The sequence below is a fragment of the Typha latifolia genome, chromosome 5 (assembly GCF_019914945.1).
Source record: "Typha latifolia isolate L0001 chromosome 5, TyphaL0001v2, whole genome shotgun sequence".
Lineage (NCBI taxonomy): Eukaryota > Viridiplantae > Streptophyta > Magnoliopsida > Poales > Typhaceae > Typha > Typha latifolia.
The window spans coordinates 5,501,845-5,523,763 of NC_133090.1; the positions used below are offsets into that span (position 1 = coordinate 5,501,845).

Consider the following 21,919-nt stretch of genomic DNA (forward strand, 5'->3'; position numbering starts at 1 on the left):
GAAATTTATATGATTTCATTATCTTCTATTATACTTGATTATCGAATGGTAAATATGCGTCATAGATGGTTGCATTTGATATCATAGCATGATCATGATCGGCATGCATCATATGTGTTATATATGAGAGAGAGTTATGATGATAATATGACATGGAGATTTATTTATACATTGTCAAGGATTATATATTTTATCAGTTATGACATGACATGTTATCTATTTTTTATTTATGTATTATTGAGGAACATTCATATACTCATTCATGACATGATGCTCTTTCTGATTCATATTATGCAGTACATGATTTACTCTCTGTTTGACATCACTGATTTGGGGTAAGGTCGGTCTATTCATTAAGCCTTTTGCTCATTACTCTCTTTATTTCTTTTCTAACCCCCTCAGATATGTGGTACATGATAGCGACTTGAGATATCTTGAGAAGATATTTTAGAGCGATGATGAGGTGACTATAGATGCGAGATGGTATAGATGATAGTTTATATAGAAATTGAGTTGTATCAGTATTTGATATTTGTACTCTTTTGTATTAGACGATGATTTGTATGATACAGGTCGAATCATGGCGTATTCTTGTATCAGTTGTTTAATTATATCTTGATGGTTTGTTGTGGCCTGTGTGAGTCCTGCCAGATTATATAGTGGTCTAGTGTATATTATTATGGGCTGGGATATTCATATGTTAACCTGTTTATTTGGTTAATAGTATGATTTATCTAGTGATGGATTATGTGATCATGGATATGTTAGCATATTTTATTTGATGATGTCATGATTATATGTGCATAGAAGAGTATCTGTGCGTTACGGGCCCCGCCCGACTTGTCGCGTGCATGCACGTGCCCGTGTCGGGCGGGGGCGTTACACATTCACGCCACCCGTCACCACCACCATCACCCACATTATTCCGTATTTTAGTCCCTACTATAGTTTGAAGGCAGTAAATACAAAAGTTGTAGATCAGGAAGTTACGGATCAAACCTAATTGGTTTCGTAATTTTTAGACTGTCATAGAATATTTGAAGAATATTATCCCACGATCACGCAGACTTATTTCTGTAATATATCCAAATCTTGAAGGAATCGTTTCGTAGCTTATCTTTGGTTCAAGAACTTATCAAGTAGTATCGGAGCTTAAAATCGCCATGGGCACGTGCACGCCCACATGCAAAGAAACACTCCTGTGCCCACATAATCCATCATAAAATAAATAATGACATCATCAATGTAAACCTGTTAACATATCCATATCTAAATTGATAACAACCATACCGGATAACTGTATAATCTAGCATGTCATAATCTGATAAAGCCCACAATGGCCACGACAAACTATCAAGATACAACTAAAACTACTAATACATGAGTACACTATAATTCAACATGTATTATACAAATTACTATTTGATATAATAGAGTACAAATATCTAATAATTGTATAACTAAATATTTAGATAAACTATCTTCTATACCATTTCACATGTATAGCTCACCTCATCTTTGCTCTAAAATATCTTTTCAGGATATTCCCAAGTCATTATCATGTACTACTAATCTAAATGGGTTAGAAAAGAAATAAAGAGAGTCATGAGCTAAAGGCTTAGTGAATAGACTTTATACTAAATCAATGATGCGAAACAAAGAGTAAATTATGTATTAGATAATATGAATTAGAAAGAAGTATCATGCTATGAATGAGCATATAATCATGTCCTCGATAATATCAAATATATAGTAGATATCATGTTGTAACTAATCAAGTATATAATTCTCGACAGTGTATAAATAAATCTCCATGTCATACCATCATCGTAACTCTCTTAAATATAACACATATAATACATGTTGACTATGACTATGCTATGATATTAAATACAACCACATATGATGCATATTGACCACTCGTTAATCAAGTATATCAGATGATAATAAAATCATATACATTTCTCATCTCAACCATCAATATTGACTATGAATAATATCATATACTAGACCACTATGTACAGTCAACATTTGGTACCCGATCTCAAAATTCAGCCTGAAGGCTCAAAGCATACCTTGCCAACCATTAATGGTATCTCAATCATATAATCATATCCTGCTAATCGTTAAGGGTATCATCATACAGACTCAGGTACCCAACTGGCTGATAGAAACTACATGATGATAACTTGCCATATATGCCCTAGCGAACGACATGTGTTCCAATGTTTGTTTCACAGACTACTGACCTAGAACGCAAGGCCATATGATCGCGACTATGTCGAGTGATTAATCATCTCTAGGCACGCCCTAACCCTCGCGCTCACTCGGGTATACTCATGCTTTCTACCAACCATCCTATCAATCATATTTCACGCTTTCCTTCTAATGATACATGTATCATATGCATACTCATAGTAGTCTATCACATGCATACTCATGGTAGAGATCATCTCAACATATAGTCATAACAGTATGGTCATCTTTAATAATCTCTATGTATCATCAGCATACTCATATCCATATCCAAGATCAGTCTAATCAAATGCATGATAAAATATGTTCAATTGAAATAATCTCTAGATAAGATCATATAATTATGCTGGAGGCCAAAACATGCATATACATAATTATATAATATATCCTAATTTGATAAATGCGTTTAGGGGATAAGACTACTCACATCTAATCAAAATACAAGAACCACGTATCCCTCACATCCGTCAACCGAGTGTTAATCATCGCTAACAGGAACTACGGGGTCTCACATAATGGGCTCAGGATTTGAAAATGTTTAGATAACATAAAATTAGTCGTTTATCTAATTAAAATTTGTTCCTATAAAATATAGTGTTTTATTAGGTTTTATACTATTATTATTAAAATGCTAGTGGTGAAAAAAGATTAAAAGGGTTACTCTTTTATGTTTATTAAAATAGTGTAAATATGTAATTATAAAATAAAAGGCTAAATATGTCTAATTATATATCAGAATATAAGTGTTGACAAAAATACAGTTACAACTAATGTATTATTCTTAACTAATTATAAACTACATAATCTTTGCTTAATTATATAATATAAGAAATAAGCAAATAAATATACAAGCCTATTATTTTATTCTATACAAAATAGTATAACTAAACTGATAGAATTACATACTAGCTTTATATAAATAATGAATATTAGGGTATATTTATAAATCTCACGACTATAATTAATGAAGGTAAGTATTAATCTATCATATGCAAGTAAGCTTATTTGTAAATAATAGGTATATTTAGGTATTTATAATATAATTAATCATTAATCATACTAATTATAATTAGCTAATAATTATATTACTGAATATATATAACAATGTAATTAACTGCCTAATTAAATTAAATGTATTAGTTAACATAAAATCCTTAATTAATAGAAAAAGAAAGAAAGAAAAAGATATAAGGAAAAAAGAAACTACTATAGTGCTGGGCTCGAGCCCAACACTAGAGCAGCCATGAAAGAGGAACTGAGGAAGAAGAAAAATAAAGGAAGAAGAAGAAAGAAAAGAAGAGAAGAGGAGAAGAAAGGAAGGTAAGGGAGGAGGAGTTGGGCCGTCGGGGAGGGGCTCGGCCGCTGGCTGGCCTCTCACTAGTGGCTTGGTTCAGGCGAACCTGAGAAGGAGAAAGGAAGTAAGAGAGAGGGGGGGAGAGAGAGAGAAAGAGAGAGAGAGGAGAGAGAGGAGAGAGAGGAGAGAGAGAGAGGGGGAGGATGAAGCTCACTGGCGCTCGATGGAGGTGGTAGCAATGGGTTCCGTGGTTAGCGGCAGCAAATTCACAAGAGGGAGAGGGAGGGAGTAAGAGAGAAAGAATGACAGAGAGAGCGTAACCAAAAGAGAGGGGTTTAAAGAGAGAGAAAGCGATGGAGGGAGGATGACGGCGGTGGCGGGGCCCGCCGCGCAGTACTATTATGGTGAAGTAGAAAATCCTTAAGAGAAGAGGGCAAAAGGGAGACTTTCTAAATAATAGAGAGAAAGCTAGAGAGAGGAGAGATAGAGAGATTGAAGAAGATAAATTTAATTCATCAAGTCTCTTAAGATGAAGGAGAATAAAATAGGGCTATAATTCATCAAGTCTCTTAAGCTATAAAGACCCTATTTATAGAGAATAAAATAAAAGAGTCCTAAATCAAATAAGAATAAGAAACAAATAATTAGATCTATCTAAACTGTCCTCCAACTCTTTCTCAAAGAATATTAGAATATTCGAATACAAATGCGGTCAGGATGTCATCAATATAATGAGTATATTTCATATTATTTGGATCTTATATGAATATCTTATAAATATTTCTCCATAAGTGCACCAACTATAATTTCTTGTAATTTAAGAATTTAGACTAATTTGTTATTTGAACTCAAATAAGATTTGGATTTTATCAGCACATAAAATGCTTGGTCAAGGATCTAGATGCCTTCATTTTCATTTTTCATTTTGATACGATTTAGATTTCATCGATGTCGTCTCGAGAATGGATACACTTTAGGGGTGTCTTTTATTCTTGTTTTGATGTTTAATTCATAGAAAAATAAGTTTTCTGTATGTCGCGTTCAAACGTGGGTGGAGTGCGTTCGAATGCACTTGGCACTTGTGAACGCCTGTATCGGGTTCGCACATACAGAGAGTGCGAAATGTGCATTCGAATGCGCCTGCAAACGCCTGCATTGCGTTCACACATACGGAGAACGCAAAATGTGCGTTCGGGCGCGTTCGAACGCGGTCGGCGAAAATCTATTATTTTATGGTTAATAATTGTCATTTTTGAATTGTTTGATTAGCCTCAAAAGGTATGGATGGCAACCATGGAATCATTATTGAATAAATTGAGTTTTGCCCTAGCCTCCCTCGACCGGCCAATCATCCTACCCTTAGGAGAAGCCCACTCCTCACCCTTCTTTCAATCTATCTATCACCTTGCCCTAACCTCTTCCATCACCCATAACTCTTCCAGCACCATGTATTCACCGGTGCCACCCCATTATTGCCGGTCCACCACCCTCCACCATCACCAAGGATCTCGTGCCTCCATCCACGGATCCAAAGATGGACTCCCTGACTTTTCTCTACTAATCGGATGATATCTCAATATCCCACCGTCTGATTCGCCTAAAACTTGATTGTTGGAAGTTCTTTTTCGAGAATACAACATATCAAAATTTCACGTTGATCCAACAGCTGTATCTTTCGGGATCTATTTTCAAAGTTCTGTGTCAGATCCTGTCCAAATCTGAAAATGGGAAAGATCGAATCTTAACCTAAAGGGGAGATCGTATCACATTTTTTTTTTGATAATCTTTTGAAAGTTTGTAGAGACTAAATTGCTGAATTTTGAAATCACATACAAATTACAAATACATTTTTATGCATTAGTTGTTTATTTTCATTAAAATAAAATTCTTGTAAATCGCGTTCTAACATAGGGGGTCGTGTTCGAACGCCCTTGCGAACGCCTACATCAGGTTTGCAAATACAGATAACGCATATTATGCATTTGAACATGGTCGGGTGAGTTCGAACGCCTGCATCGCATTTGCACATACAGAGAACGTCTTTTGGTGCGTTCGAACGTGATTGGGCGCGTTCGAACGCGATCGACGGGAATCCTCTAGAATTAGGGTTTCATGTTGTTTTAGGACTTGTTGGTTAGCCTCTATAAATATGTGGATGACAGCCAACTTCATTATGCTATTGGAATATTAATTTTTTTCTCCTATCTTCTCTCTAGACTCTCTCCCTTCTACCTCTTCATCATTCTTCCACCTCTACAGTTGGTAAGGTTTCTCCTAACTTATAATCTCCCTCAACTGTCGAGCCACCCCTCTTCTTTGGGATCTCGACCACTTCGTTCCCTTCATCTACTTCCCTTAATCACATCCATCATCCACATTTACCTCCACATCCATCCATAACCCTAACATCCACTTCACCCGTCACCACCACATCACCCGTCACCACCACATCACCCACGTTATTCTGTATTTTCGTCACTTCTACACTTTGAAATCTGCGAAGAACGTAAATACAAAAATTGTACATCAGGAAGCTATGGATCTAACCCAATTAGTTTCATAATTTTATGACTACCAAAGAATATCTGACGAATATTTTTCCACTATTGCGCGGATTGATTCCTGTAATACATTCAGATTTTGAAGGAATCGTAGCGTAGCCTATCTTTAGTTCCAAATCATATCAAATTGGTATCAGAGCTTAACAATTTGGTATCAGAGCTTAACAATTGGTATCTAAGCTTAACACTATAAGAATGTCGTAGCCCTATTTTTTTTAAAACATAAAAAGTGCAACCTCCGTCAAACAACGACGGTTTGCAAACATAGTTGTTTTCAAAACCAAATCAGGTGATCTCTTCATCTAGCCATAGAATAATGCTATGCTTAGCCAGGAAAACCAATCAAGCTACCTGGTAGGTTGATCTCTACGGACAACGACACATATATAGCCATACAGTTCTATGCTTAGCCGTAAACTAAATAGTTTTTGACCAAACTAGCCTTGTACCAAAAAATTTCTACTTAAGGCTAGGCTACCCCTCAAACTTATTAACAAATGGGTATAATTCTTTGTAGTCCTGATAATAACGGTCAAATGATCAGCGTTTTCTTAGACAAAAATATTGATCAATTCAATACTTTTATAGCATTATATATATATATATATATATATATATATATATATATCTTTAACTTAATTTTTTAGCAGTTAAAGCAAAAAAATATCTGATCATAAAAATGCTGAATTGGTCAGCATTTTTATTATGACTATAGTAAATTAGATCTCATTTAATAATAAGTTTGATTGACAGTCTATTTTGATAAAAAGAATATATTATAAAATGAGTCAGGTTGGTCAAAAACTCTAAACTAAAGGCATCAAAGTCAGACGGTACGACCGTCCCTATTAGAAGAATTCCTTCTTTTATCAGAACGTTACAACCGTCCCTATTACCATGGATTAATTGGAAGATGAGAAGGGTGCCGTCTCACCTAGCAAAGATCAAGGCGAATGTGGTAGGAGAAAACTCACCACAGTTTGTGAGAAGAATTTCGTATTAGCAATATTAGCATAGTTCTTTCTTTTTTACGTTTCTTTGGAGAGAAAGAAACTCAACCTTGATTTGTGACAAGATTGTGTGTTACGTACTGGCAATTGGAGTCTTGCTTATTTGTCTCTGTTAAAGTTGCAAGTTGCTCTTGTACCTTTGCATGAATGTATCAGGAAAGAAAATATATTGTCGATAATGTGGGAAATTATAGTTGATTTTGTTTGTTTTCTCTCAGTTTATCTACACAAATCCTTAGACTAAATAGAAACGAGACTACAAGTATTCAGTGGCGAACAAAATGATTAGGATTAGAAGCCATAAAAATAATCTCTCAATAAGGCCTAACACAGTCTTATGAAAACATAGCAAGGTGAAACCCAATCAACAGCTTTAATAATTTACCAAGATATGAAAAAAAATTGGATGAAAATTTGAATTTCTTATATATATAAGAAAAGCTAAAATATTGAATTTAATTGCGGCCTGCATGTAAAATGCTTGGTCGAGGACCTAAATGCCTTCAAAATATAAATTTTCATTTTCTGATCATCTTTTGAAAGTTTTAAAAAACTAAACTGCTGAATTGTGAAGCCATATACAAATTACAAAAGTTTCCAATAACCTATGCTACTTTACATAGACAATGCCCTCATCTGGTTCATCTTTGTCCCAGTCATCTTCTTCAGATACATTGGATTGTTCAGATGGTTCTTCTGCATCTTGTCCTTCAGCAAAATTCTTCTCATCCTTTAACCTATCCAATATAGCGAGCACCTGAAGGGGAAAAAATAGTCTTCAGTGCTGCAAAATGCTGGCAGTAATCGAGTCATTATTTTCTATTGTAATGAAACCAACAACAGCATTTGGAATATATTGTTTAACATCCCTAGCTTCTCAATCTCATTTTTCTGTCAACCAGAATGTACAACCTTAAAATCAGTTCAGGTGAGGGATAGCTATCTCAGTTTACAAGCTAGGGGTTTACCTAGTCTAAGGGCATCTTGGTGCATCGAGTCTCTGCTAGTACATGGTCAGGACAGGACAAGATATACCAAATCTTACCCAATTACCAGATTGTTTCTAACATTCTATGACATAAGAACATGCCCAGTTGGATCAATGAAGCAAGTATTTATCATCACACTAAATGAACGGGGAACCTTCTATTCTACTTCATAATATTAAAACAGTTTCGACCTAATGCTGCCTATTGTTCGTATATAACGTAAACTTTGCATATCCTTACTATGATGCAGTCATAAGTACGGAGCGGTAGAAATGCTTGAAACAGTGGACAAATCAGCTACATCTTAGAAGAATAGCAAAACATGATTCAGAAGTGTAACTTGAGATATAGACAGGTAATGCTGTCACTAAATAGAAATTTAAAGGTCCTTTAAGAGTCAGCTTAGGCACAAAAACCATATTCTTATAAAGTTCACAAGCCTGCCAAGAGGTTGGTTCTTCATTTCATCTGTATTTAAGCCCAACCAGAAAGCCTGCATCTGGTCAGAAAAATTTTGGCTGCTAACCCAATCTAAACTCAAAATATCAGTAAAATCGCATGTGAGCTCCAAATTTATCCAATGACACAAGCTGACCTGGCCTAATTATATACGCACAACTTGTTGAGTTATTTCTTTATTATTCCACTGCTGTTCAACAGTGAATCTTGATCTAATGTAAGGCAATGACCTCTCTCTTCATTTACTAAGTACTTATTAAACCAACCCATCCCTTAATCCTCTCTTTTTCCTTTTCTTGAACTATCTGCACCTCCGACTATGCCCCCTCAATGACTGTTCTGTGCTAACCATATGTGATGACATTCATCCTCAACATCTTCTAACAAGTAACAACTGCCACTAGGCTTTGTTCCAAAGTTTTAAATTCTGCTCAAAACCAATCTATTTGAGTGGACTAATTGGTTCCAAGGGATGAGAGAAATATCCCTAAAACAAGAAGACCTATAATTCGAGCTAGAATAGTTCACTTCAGGCTGTTTCAGCCAAAATGGGCAGAAAAGGTTTGAAACGGTCTGGTAAGATTTCAGGCCAAGCTTTAGCCCACTTTTTATCCATCTGCTCTTCTCCTTGCAATCCTTTTTTATCATTCTCTCCCTCTTAAGGTTCTGTTGATTAAATTACTGGTGCGCTACATGCACATATCCAACCCATCTTACCAATCTGTTGAAATCTTATGCACAGTTGCTGATCCCCCTAAATCCAAAAATAAATATGTTTCTTACTCTCCTTCCTGGTGAAACCACTTAAACATTTTACCTGGGAAGCACAGACATGGTAACATGCCAAAACCTAAGGTGTGGTCGTGTCCAATGCCGACACACGCTGGACATAGTTCCAACATGTGTTGGACGCGCAATAAGTATCCAAAAATGAATATTAGAAAAAAGAAAAGAAAAAGAAATGGCCATGGCCATGGCTGGACCCAACCCAGTTTACCAGGTACGTATTTCTGATGGAATGATTAGTAACCCGAACCAGTAAACCTTAGCCCTTAATACTACTCAATCAACCTAAAGTCCACTTTTCGAAGCCCTAAATCTCTTGCAATCCCCAAAATTCAAATACATAAATCTTATGATTGTCTTAGTTCTCTTATAAAATTTCTTTTTCTTAACTTAATATTATGAGATGTGCTCTTGACATCAAAGAATTTCACTCTATGAAGCATGTACAAAGACATGAGAACCTTGGAAAAGATACATGATATATCAAATCTTGAAAAACAAGGATACAATATATTAGAAATAGGTTGTGCATGTACTTGGGTACACAGATACATATAATTGTCTATATAGGTAGCGCAGTTATGCACATTTGTATTTTGCTTGATTGAGGAATAATCATTTTAACTACTGATATGATATACTCAAGTAACTTAATTTATCCATTAGAAAAAAACCAAAAACTACCTCTCATGACAACTTATCCAAAGTATTTTCTTAATCATTAATACATAAGAGCAAACAAGAATATTTTGTATATACATCATAAGATTTGTTGAGGGAAAACAAAAGGCAGCTAATAGGACTTCCATAAGGTATCAGAAAATGACCAATGTGCTAAATAGATGAAACTTTTGCTTTCATAGAAAAAGTTGGTCTTCATAAGGTGATATGTAAAGCTTACCCTGCTCCCTCGCTCTAAAGACTCATCTTCAATGAAACGGATTTCAGGAGTCAGTCGCAACTTCATCCGCCTGCCAAGTTCACTTCGCACATACTTGGCTTTTGATTTCAATCCAGCAATAGCTACCTCTCTACCTCTTTCATCTCCAAAAACAGATACATATACCTTAACAACCTAAAACCATTGAAAATAAAAGAATTATTACTTATCGTACTCGAATGTTTTAGAGGGTAAATTGTAGTACTTCAACAGCCCAGTAAAAGAATATGTGACCAAAAGAAGTTTTGTGCATGTAAATTTATTCAGGATATGATTGCAACAGGCTGCTCCTAAACAGCTCAGGTCCTGCTCAACCTCAGGTATTGTGTAAACTAAACAAGCCAAACCCAATCTTTGTATTGTACTAAGTTTTACAAGGAAAAAAGCATGAACAGCATGGTTTACAAAAAAGAAGTTAATTTCTTCACAATAATTGATTACAATGGACCAAATTTCTTGTAAGCAGATCTCAATTATCTTGTTAGCTTGAGGTGTGCTCAAGTTTTAATACTCGAGTAATACTTCCAGTGAAGTTTGAGGAGACATAATTAGTTAAGCTGATGAGGTTAGTTTTGTTTCACTGATTCCCCTTCCTGTCTTCCTCTTAAGATGAAATCAATAGGAAAAAGTTTCTTCCAGATAAAGAAAAAAAGGGCATAAAAAGATAAGAATCTCAGTATCCTTTTCAAAAGTATTGTAATTAAGGACCCAGACTTGTCAATAATAAAAGGAATCCCCTGCAATTTGACAACATTATCTGCATATCTAAACTAAAGTTTTAACCTTTGATCAATCCAAAGCTCTTAGACTTAATAATTTGTCCATAGTGTAATATCAATACATATCAGATATTTCTGCCTTGTAGAGCTCACAAATAATAAAGGGCACATTAACTACTCTTATGAAAGAGCAAGAAAAAGTCTGATATGGAAAGTGTAACATGAGGGACATCAGAATCATCAAAAAGTAAATGTGCAGGAAACACACTTACCAGTGAATATTCTTTATCAAAACTGTGAGGACTTACTAACATATAACTAAGACAAGGGCACCAAATTTATACAAGCAATTCATTTTGAGTTTTTCTTCAGTCATGGCAGACAAAAGGGATAGCAAATATATTTCTTCAAGGAAGAAACTCTACTTCCATATGAATCTATAACACTAGGTCGTTCTTTTGCAGGGAAAGGTAGAGATGGACACTAAAAGTCAATTATGAGTTGCAACCAATTCCTAGTTAAATTAGCTAGTCTGGTTCATTTTATTTTGGAGTTCTATGTTCAGAACATAAAGTTGTTTCATCAGTGAGCACTATTTAAGAAAATAAGATATGCTAGAAGTAAGTGAGCATAAATAGCACCAACTCATTTTCATAGACATCAATGTAACTATTCACACTGTCTAAGTACGCAGTATGTTGATATTTTTTAGTACTAAAACAAGGAATAGGTATAATAGGTATATGAACTATCTACATCAAACTCTCTCCACTGAGATGATTATTTAATTGATAACTCTGTCCTCAAGGTTGTAAAAAGCTAATCTCAACTTGGAGAAACATAAAGCCTTTATCTTTTACAAACCTTAAGGTGCACTAGAAAAGTCTTAAGAACTTTGAGAAAATCTTTAATAAAACATATATATATATATATACACACACACACACACATAACATAAGATAATAATACACCCGAAAGATAAATTTCCTCTGGAATTATCACCCGACACATACAGTAAAGCTTGCATAGCTGCACCTTCTAACGATTACAGAAAACATATTTCTTTGTTTCACAGTCTAACAACAAGTAGAGTACACAACTTTGGGAGAACTATCATGAAGTAATATCAAGTTATAATATGATTTTAAGTATCATAATCAAAGACATGTTGAATGAGCAAACAAGAATTCTTTCACATAGTTTGGACTTAACATACTAGGATTGAAATGCATGCCACCTATGAATAGAATCAATTTATTTAAAAACAGGAAAATATAAATTCAAACTGACTCCTTGAACTTCTTTTTGTTACAACTCCTTGTGATTTTGACATTTATGCAATTTCGTGAAGACGTACTTTTAAAGAAAAAAAGATCAAAATGCCCCTTTTAGTTACAATAACCAATTGGGGAAATGAACGATTTGTGGAAATTTTCATTCTTACACATCTTTCATCCCAAATTCTCATCGTTTCTATATTGAAGATAGCAAATCTCATATCAATTAGAAGATAAAGGGCAAGAAAGACAAGGCCTTGATGGTTCTTGTAGGATATTTATTGCCTTTACCTTTATCTTTGGATGGGAAAACTAACAATTGTACAGACATTAAAATATAAGAGGCCCAAAAGTCAGAAATGAAAGTTCTAAGGCACACTAAACTTTGCCAAAATTGTAGGGGATAAGATGTAATTTACCCAATTAAAAAGATACTATGCTTTCACTTGTGTTATTATTCAAAATTGCCAACCCACATATAGTTTCTCCTTCTGTTCTAATCATAGTATTTCAACTTTTTTGCAGTCCTACAATTTATTTTTCTCCTAGCATCTAGAAGTGACCTTCATTTGCAACTTGGTTTATGTATGCTCTAGCTGTGTAAGGAGATCATTAAAACCAGAAGTTCTTTTCACTATCCTTTGGTGACTAATATTATTAAACTTTTAGCACACTTAAATTTTGTTCATGCTGCAACAGATCCTATAGGAACAAGTACAAGCCATTCTAGGATTATAGATATCTGTATAGGTTAATCAGAGTCCTTTCCACTCACCTCTTGGTTAATTCTTTCATCGAATGGTTTAAGCTCATCAATGTTAATAACATCATATGAGGTCACAACAAAACAGCCACCACCACCAAGCTTTATTCCAATTCCCATCTATTCAAAGTCAGCTATCAGACGTTTTTCCTCCATTCATCTCTATTTATTGCAACAATTTGCATTCAAACATGTATTATTTCCTTTCATACAAATTTCTCCTATATTAGCTTTGGTCTTTCCCTCCCTCCCAAGGAATCTTCTACTTAAGAAATGTCAATCCTTTATCCTAGTGCACAATGTGGTCTTTGTTGAACATGAAAAACCATATTAATCAAGTCTCACTTAATTATCCTCTTGATGATACTGCAACTTCTGCCTACTATTGTCATTGCTTATTTTGTATATCCAATAATCCTACTCAACACTTCAACATTCTCATTTCCCTTTCCTGGTTGGATTATAAGTTTGGGGAAACAATATTACTGCCTTTCAGGTACCTATCCATCAAGTATAATTCTTTCTCCGTTTTGGTGTTTTAATCTACTAAAACTGCAACCCATAAGAGCGCTTTTACATCTACATATTCTAAAACCTTATAATCAGTGTTCTAAAAAAAGGTTGTAGCAGCCATCATGGCGGATTAGCCCTCTAAATGCTACACTAAGCGCAGTAGGTTAGAAAGACGTTTGGGACTCTGGCAGCCACCTTAGCGGCTCGCCACAATGGACTAAATAGCAGCTAGCCACAGCGGACTAATAGAGGCTCATTTTACTGCTTTGAGCACCAAATTAGTAACTAAATTTTTCTTCCTATTTTCTCAATTTGTACCATCTTAAATATTAATAAAAATTTCAATTTTGTACCATTTTAGAATTGTAGAAACATCATCGAACTACTATTTGCAAATGCTTCATTCTGTCTCACGCCATGAAGCCCCTTGGCCGCTACATACCTGATGTGCGTCTTTTAGAACATTGCTTATGATTCTAAATTCATTCTACTTCGAATTCATTAGCAAATAAGATGTATTATGTAACCTCAAATTTAGTAGTTTTGCTTATCATATATAACAATTTTCTTACAAACTATTGTCAAAAGGCCAATGAAAATGGACCCTTACATAAATGATCAATAGATTCTAATACTTCTATAGCATAACTTGAAGTTTAGAGGGCTCTACAGAAGTACTGACCACTTATGTCATTGACTACTCAATCCTCGTGACATTGATGCCAAGTACCAACCCAAAGGCAAATTTACAAAAAGATAGGGTCAGCCTTAATAACTATAAGACAGTTGTTTTGAAGTCCCATCTCATTAGCCATAGTTTAACCTGTCAAAAATGAGAAACAACTCAAAATAATCACAAACATAAGAAGTCTAGAATTGTAGAAGAATAGAGAGGATGGCAGCCTCAGTGGAAATTCTTACTCTTTCTAGGAGATATATATCAGAGGAAGAGCTAATAGAAATGTTCAATCTAAGTACAATCTAATAGAAGATCGTTCATGGCCCCTTTATTCTATAATTTGAGGAAAGGGCACTGAAATTGCAGCAAAACACTATCTAAGACATAACTGCAAGGCATCGTAATTCGTAAGTTAAAGAGAAGCATGCCCTTTCTTAATCCCTTTAGACTCCACTCCAGCATTTCCTTGTTGGGGTAATTTTTGTCATCGTAAGATCATTGCTTGGCAGATAGTCTCTTATCCTCTGCATAAAGCACTAACTTGGCCAAATACCAGCTTTACATTTAAACCACACAACATATGGCAGTGCCATCAAATGGCAACAACCTAACGATAGCTTTACAAACACGAGAACTAACACCAGTCATAATCCAAAACTGAGCTGCTCCTAAGACAATACGGTTACTCGTTACAACCAGGACAATTTATGGTGCATACATTAGCATCATACTCCAGACATTTTTTTTATGATCTCAATTAATCAAACACCAGCAATGGGTAACCCCGACTCTCAAAAGTGCAATCTCTGAGCTACAGTTTGCATCTTTTGCAACAAAGTTGGCATTTCCACAACATAATTAGATAGAAACCAATAAATCTGACGCCTTTCTTAACAAGGGGGAGACAAAAGGGCACCTGGAGGTCACCGGAGACTTCGACGTCGCTGATAGTGGTGAGGGAGGAAAGATAGCGATCGGCTCCGAGGGAAGCCTCGGGGAGGACGGCGTACTGGAGAACCTTATCCTTGAGAAGCATATCCGAGAGCTCTCTTTGAATCTGCTTCGCCACCATCCGAACCCTACGCTGGTTCGCCATGCACCTCACCTCGCCTGTCCTTCTTGGCCCTCCCTTAGTTGAGGGATTCCTCCATGGATGAAGGTTGAGACGGAAGTGGAGGTGGAGGCCTCCATGGATGAGGGTGGAGTGGAGGGAGGAGAGGGGAAGAGGAGGAGATGATGGTGGACGATGCAGTAGCATTATGTTTTGCATTTGTGGGATATGGTGGGGGAGGGATTAAATAGCGTAGGAGAGGATTAGGCGAAAGTTTTGTTTTTAGTTTCCTCTCATTTCTCTTTTAATTTTCTTTATACTTGCTGACGAGTGTTTTGGAGGTCGCGGTTCGTGGTCACCGGTTGTACACCGGAACCGCAAGCGTAAATCAAATTTTAAACCCCCTTATGATCTTTGAAATTATATTATAGCAATGTGGTTACGTTATAATTTTATTTGTCTCATTTTTTAACTATCATGGTTATATTTAAACTATTTTTTTATTAAAATAATATGATTTTAGATGATAAAAAAATATGAAAAAAAGGCATGCAATAGCTCATAGCAAACACATATTATGATTAACAACAAAGCATGCGATAACTCTAGATTGTAAATAATGTATGACTTTTCCTTTACCTCTTTCATAAGAGAGAAAAGAATATTACTTTTTAAATGAACTTTAAAATTTAAAATGGTTTAGATAGATTTACACTTGAATATGAAACAAATATAGCCCATCGAATTTTTGTAAGAACAATTCACTATAAGAAGCTGCTAAGAGATAAAAGGATGAAAATTATTATAATTAGCTTCTCCTTGAGAAATAATTCTTATAATAAATATAGTCATTAGATGTCCAACGCATGCGACACTTATCCATAACACACATTCACAAGATGAACACAAAATAATGATGATGTATACCATTTATTTTAGAGTAGCAAAGTGTGTTAGATTAATTTAAAATCTAAGCCAAAGATTTGCCTACTTCGATTAGCAATAAATTAAAAATAGGATGAGAAATTGAAATTAGATATCCATAAATAGTGTGTGAAATTCAAGAGAAAATTTTAAACAAGAGCAAGTACAATATATAATTGATAATATTTCAAGAAAAGTTTATAAGAATGTAAGAATAAATTTTGGTCAAATATTAGCATCTAATAATTTAAGAGTATTGCATAAGATCGGGGAATGGAGGAAACTGTTTCATATTCTAACTCTATTTTTATTATTTTAGTAAAAGATGTCTAGCGTCTTATTTATTACAAATACTTCAAATCACCGGCAAAATTTTATACGACACACCCCATCCTATTATATCTACACATCATTTGTTCCATTACTACAAAAACCTTTATTACAATCTAACATATATATTACAACTAAAAATAACTTAAAGTGAAAGAAACCAAAATATCAGTGCCTACTATCAGCTTTATTATCTCATCCTGAACCACAATAGTTTAGCTATCCTATCTAGCAACAAAAAAACTCTATAACAACACAATTGCATCATTTTTTTCCTTTGTTTCTTAACATCTCCCTCTTATAGCCCTATCAAAAAAAAAACAATTTACTACTGAAGAAGATTTTTTCCAATCTCTAGCATCCTTGTTACAATAAAAAAAACTTATCACTAAAGCAACCCAAATCTACAGAATAAGTTTTCGCATCTTACTAGCTTAGTCTTCATATCTTCCTTATAATTCTATCTTCAATTTTTTTATTAACATGCTAACAACAAAATAAAAAATAAATAAAAAATGCTTTAATATTTCAATTTTTTACAAAAAAATACAACTAGTGTAACCTCCACGATTTTTTCTCACCAAATTATTTACACATTATTTGTTCAATCACCACAAAATATCATCTAAAAAATATATATCAAAACTAAAAATCATTATATAACTTAAAACCAAACAAACTAAAATATCAAAGCATAATAGTACTTAGTTATCTCGTCCAGAACCATAAAATTCTAGCTATCCTATCTAGCATCAAAAAATTTCCCATATCAACTATCCTGCATCATTTTTTTCATTTTCTTCTTAACAAGCTCTCTCTTATAGTGATGTACGAAAAAAATTTTACTACTTGGATAAGATCCCTTTCCAATCTGTAGATCCTTGTTATAAAAAAAAAAACTTTACGACTAAAGCAGCTAAAGTCTGCAGAATAAGATCTCGCATTTTACTATTTTCTTCCTTGTATCACAGCTCCACAAATCTTCTCTTCGTTTAGTTTAATCTTCATATCTAACGTAGAATTCTACCTTCAATTTTTTCCTAACATGCTCATAATGTAAAAATAATAATAATTTTTCACTATTTCAATTTTTTTTTATAAAATATACAACTAATATCACCTTCACAATTTTTTCTTGCCAAATATCTTTTGTCAAAAATTTGTTCTAACAAACCAACAATATAAAAACCTTGATTTTTAATTCACTTACATACTTTCAAAGCGTAAAAAACTGAAAATTTCCTACATGATTCAAAAAAATATATAAAGAGTTCACCGTATATAAAAATCTTTTAACTTCAAATAACCATCTCACCTTACCTTTCTTCTCCTCCTCTATCTGTAAATTGTCTAGCAATTGATATAGACGGAAGCAATCCTCTCTCAACAGCAATAGTTTTTTTTGAGAGGGATATACCATTCACTATTATTTCATATATCACTGATATTAGTCTCTTGGTCCCAAGCTATCTGAAATAGCTTGGAAACACTAGTTCTTAAGGAGCAATTGTCACACCAAATATCATTTCAGTCCGTTTTATTAGTTTTTAAAAAATATTGAGCTCCTAAAAGAATTTTATTTTTTATTAATAACTTCCTTAAAGTGGAACATGCCATTGTTTGATTACGCTGGATTTTGAGAGCAAAACATTCTTTAAACTCTTTAAAATCTAACATTTTACAATTTACTGTTTTCCATGATAAATTTGTAATCTTAGTGTTTCTTAATATTATTTTATCGTCTCAATAATTCTTGAGACGAGATCCTCTATAATTTGAGAAACCAAATATATGTAGATTAATATTTGAAGCACCTTATGTTTGAAGCTGTTGAAAATTTGAAAGATACTCTCTAAGCTAATCAAGATGGTTGTAAGTATATAAAAACCCTAAATATACTGTCAATGTGTTGTTTGCATGATGTTTGAACAACATGTAGATGCTTGTCAACCATAAAGTCTTTATATTTTCAAATAAAAAAATTAGCATTCCAACGACTTATGAATGCCTATCAACCTTAGAAATATTATTTTTGTATCTTTGAACATTCACAATGCATTCAAATGACTGGTAAATGCCTATCAACCTTAGACTCACTATCTTTGTATCTCGAATGTCATAGTGCATCCGAATGCCAATCATCAACTTACTTTTTCGATACTTCTTTTTTAATGAATTAAACCTCCAATTGGTGCATATTCACATTAAAAAATTATCAAGACATAAAGAATTAGAGAAAATTATATTTTACCGCCCTATAATAAAGCCTAAATTCACTCCACCCCCTTAATTTTATTTATATCACTTTGTCCTTTATGATTATATTCAAACTATATAAGCTTTACAAAGCATTTAAAATAATACTGATTATATTATGGACCTTAAATATATAACAAAACATATATATATATATATATATATATATATATATACACACGTGCGTGCGCGCGCACGCATGCGTGTGTGTTTAATAAAATGTAGTTTCTCCAAAAAAAATTATTTTGATCACATTTTTCCAATTTACAAACTTTACAATCTCTGTTTGGTAATTTGTGACAATGTAACTTTTACAATATGCATAATGTCTATTATAACCATTTAAATAACGTATCACAAATGAAGAAGATTAAAATCAACATGTACTTTCGAAAGGAACTGCGTACCATGTGAAAAGCAAGTGTGGAAGAAATTAAATACCTAAAGCACAAGATCATATGTCATGATAAGAAACATAAGTAATAATATTATCAAAGAGTATCAAACCAACTACATTGCAAAAAATATTATATCACAACTATCAAAGAGTATATTAGCAACTATCAAACACAAGAACTCTTCCCTTTTTTTTATCATAAATTATCAAAATAATCAAGGAGGAGAAAAAACTGAGCCATGGAAGAAACAAAACAAGGTAACATTGACTTCTAGTAAACTTGCTCAGCATGAATGTCATTGAGGTGTCCTTGTATCTTAGTGTCAAGTTGAATATTAAGAACTTGGTAGCTTTGCCTCAACCTGATACACTTAGTTAGGATATTTTATTATTACATTGGTTGTTTATTTTCATTAAAATAAAATTTATGTAGGTCGCATTCGAACGCACGCATTCGAACGTAGGAGGGGTCGCGTTCGAACACCCTTGCAAATGCTTACATCAGGTTCGCAAATATAGATGTCATATATTGTGTGTTCAAACGCGGTCGGGCGCGTTCGAACACTTGAGTTCAATTGTCTGCATCCCGTTCGCACATATAGAGAACCTCTTTTGGTACGTTCAAACATGATCAGGCATGTTTGAACGCGAACGGTCAAAATCCTCTAGAATTAGGGTTTTATATTATTTTAGGATTTGTTGGCTAGCTTCTATAAATATGTGGATGACAGCCAACTTCATAATGCTATCTGATTATTGATTTCTTATCTCCTATCTTCTTTCTAGACTCTCCCTCCTCCTTCTTCACCATCCTTCCATCTCTACCGCTGGCAAGGTTTCTCCTAACTTCTAATCTCACTCGATTGTCGAGCCACCCTCTTCGTTGGGATCTCGACCACTTCGTTCCCTTCGTTTATATCCCTTAATCATAAACACCATCCACCTTCACCTCCATACCCATCCATAACCCTAACATCCACTCTATCCATCACCACCACCATCACCCATATTATTTAGTGTTTTCGTCCCAGTTGAAGTTCGAACCTATAAAGAGCATAAATACAAAAGTTGCAAATTACTTGGTTTTGTAATTTTATAACTACCAAAGAATATTATATGAATATTTTCACACGGTTGCGCTGACTAATTCCTGTAATATATCTAGATCTTGAAGAAATCGTTGTGTAGCCTATCTTTAGTACGAGAACCTATCAATTTAGTATTAGAGCATATCACAACCTTTGTAATCGAAGCCTTTGTCCTTTGTGCCATGCTCTTCTGCCTCCAGCATCGCAATAGTCCTACTCTCTTGATCGAGGTGGATTCCCTCCTCCTTGTTAATATGGTTTAGGGTATACCAGCATGCCTCCTAGTCCACTGCTCCAGCCATTGAAGACTATATTACTCTTTTAGCTTCATATTCCTCCATCTCGATCAACCATATATACTGTGAAGCTAATCGTTAGTGGATTGGCTAGCAAACATGCATCAATCTTCAGGCTTTGGTTGTACGTGAAAATGGGTTTTTCTCGACCCTCTTATCTCTTTTGTTACCGTTGATGTTAGCGGCTCCTTTTGTATTCGCGGCTCTTGAGTAATGCAATTTATGTAAATAAAAATATTAAAAACTTATTTTTGCAAGGTATTAGAATGTTTATGGGGGAACTAAAACTCCCTCTCGAGTTCATAATCTTTATCTTCAGAATTTTTAGAAGAATCTCTACACCTAGTAGATAAAGAACTAGGTTTGTAAGGAGATTCATGAGTAAAACTTCCATGTAAGGTCCTTTTGTCAAGTGGCTCCAGGGAGGAGACAAATGCTTCACAAGATTTCACTTAAGACCTAGATTCCATAGACATAGATGATAAGAAAAATTCTAAGAGGCAAACCTTCACATGGAGAATCTCTCTTCAATTGTAGTAACAATATTATTATACGTCACGGTTGCTAAGTCAATTGTTTTCTTCAGAAAGAATTACATGGATTAGAGAGGCTATTTTCAAATTAATAGATAAGTGTTGAATTTTGAGAGTAACATTATAGAGACAGATAAAATAAAATATACGAGCTACAAGAGTCAATCATGCATGCAAAACCATGTTACCATCTCACTTTTTATTCGGACTAGGCGTAGATCTGAAAAGTTTTGGTGCTATTTGGACTATAGGGGAATACAAGCATCTCTTCTAGAAAAGCAAAATGTTGTTGAATAACACTAACATCCAAATACACATCAACTCCATATATGGCATGTATTAAAAAATACAATAGCATTGTAGTAGAACTTAAGTAGTTGCTCGACAAAATCTAGCTTGGAAGTTTTACAAGTATTTAATCACTATCACTCAATAAACATCTGCTTAATCCCCAAGCAGGCAAAGTCATAAGAAAAACTAGATGCTCACATACAATAGGACAAGACCAAAAATTTTTCTTGAAATTAGTCGCCATTATGGGGGATAAGATGAGGATGAACTTCTCATATGGTCATGGTCTCTTAGAAATGATCTCTTTTTCTTAGCATGATTATTAAACGATAAAATCAAGAAGAAATAACATTCCTTTCCAACCCAAAGAAACCCGCGATGAAAAACCATTAACTCTCAAACCTAGGGATACTCTCAAAATCCTTAGTCTATAGTGACATATGATTTTACCGCTAGAATCTATCATCCCTTGGGAGTATTTATATCAGATAAGTATAGGTGATAACA

General features: G+C 34.3%; 1 protein-coding gene across 1 annotated transcript; it reads right to left on the reverse strand.

Moving 5' to 3' along the window:
- Positions 1–7,523: 7,523 nt before the first annotated feature.
- On the reverse strand, positions 7,524–15,546 carry LOC140788215 (probable ribosome-binding factor A, chloroplastic). Its single transcript, XM_073137384.1, has 3 exons — positions 15,163–15,546; positions 10,257–10,430; positions 7,524–7,878 (listed from the first exon to the last, which is right to left on the reverse strand). The coding sequence occupies exons 1-3, from the start codon at positions 15,514–15,516 to the stop codon at positions 7,732–7,734; spliced, it is 675 nt and encodes a 224-aa protein (XP_072993485.1). The 5' UTR covers positions 15,517–15,546; the 3' UTR covers positions 7,524–7,731.
- Between the last annotated feature and the right edge of the window lie 6,373 nt (positions 15,547–21,919).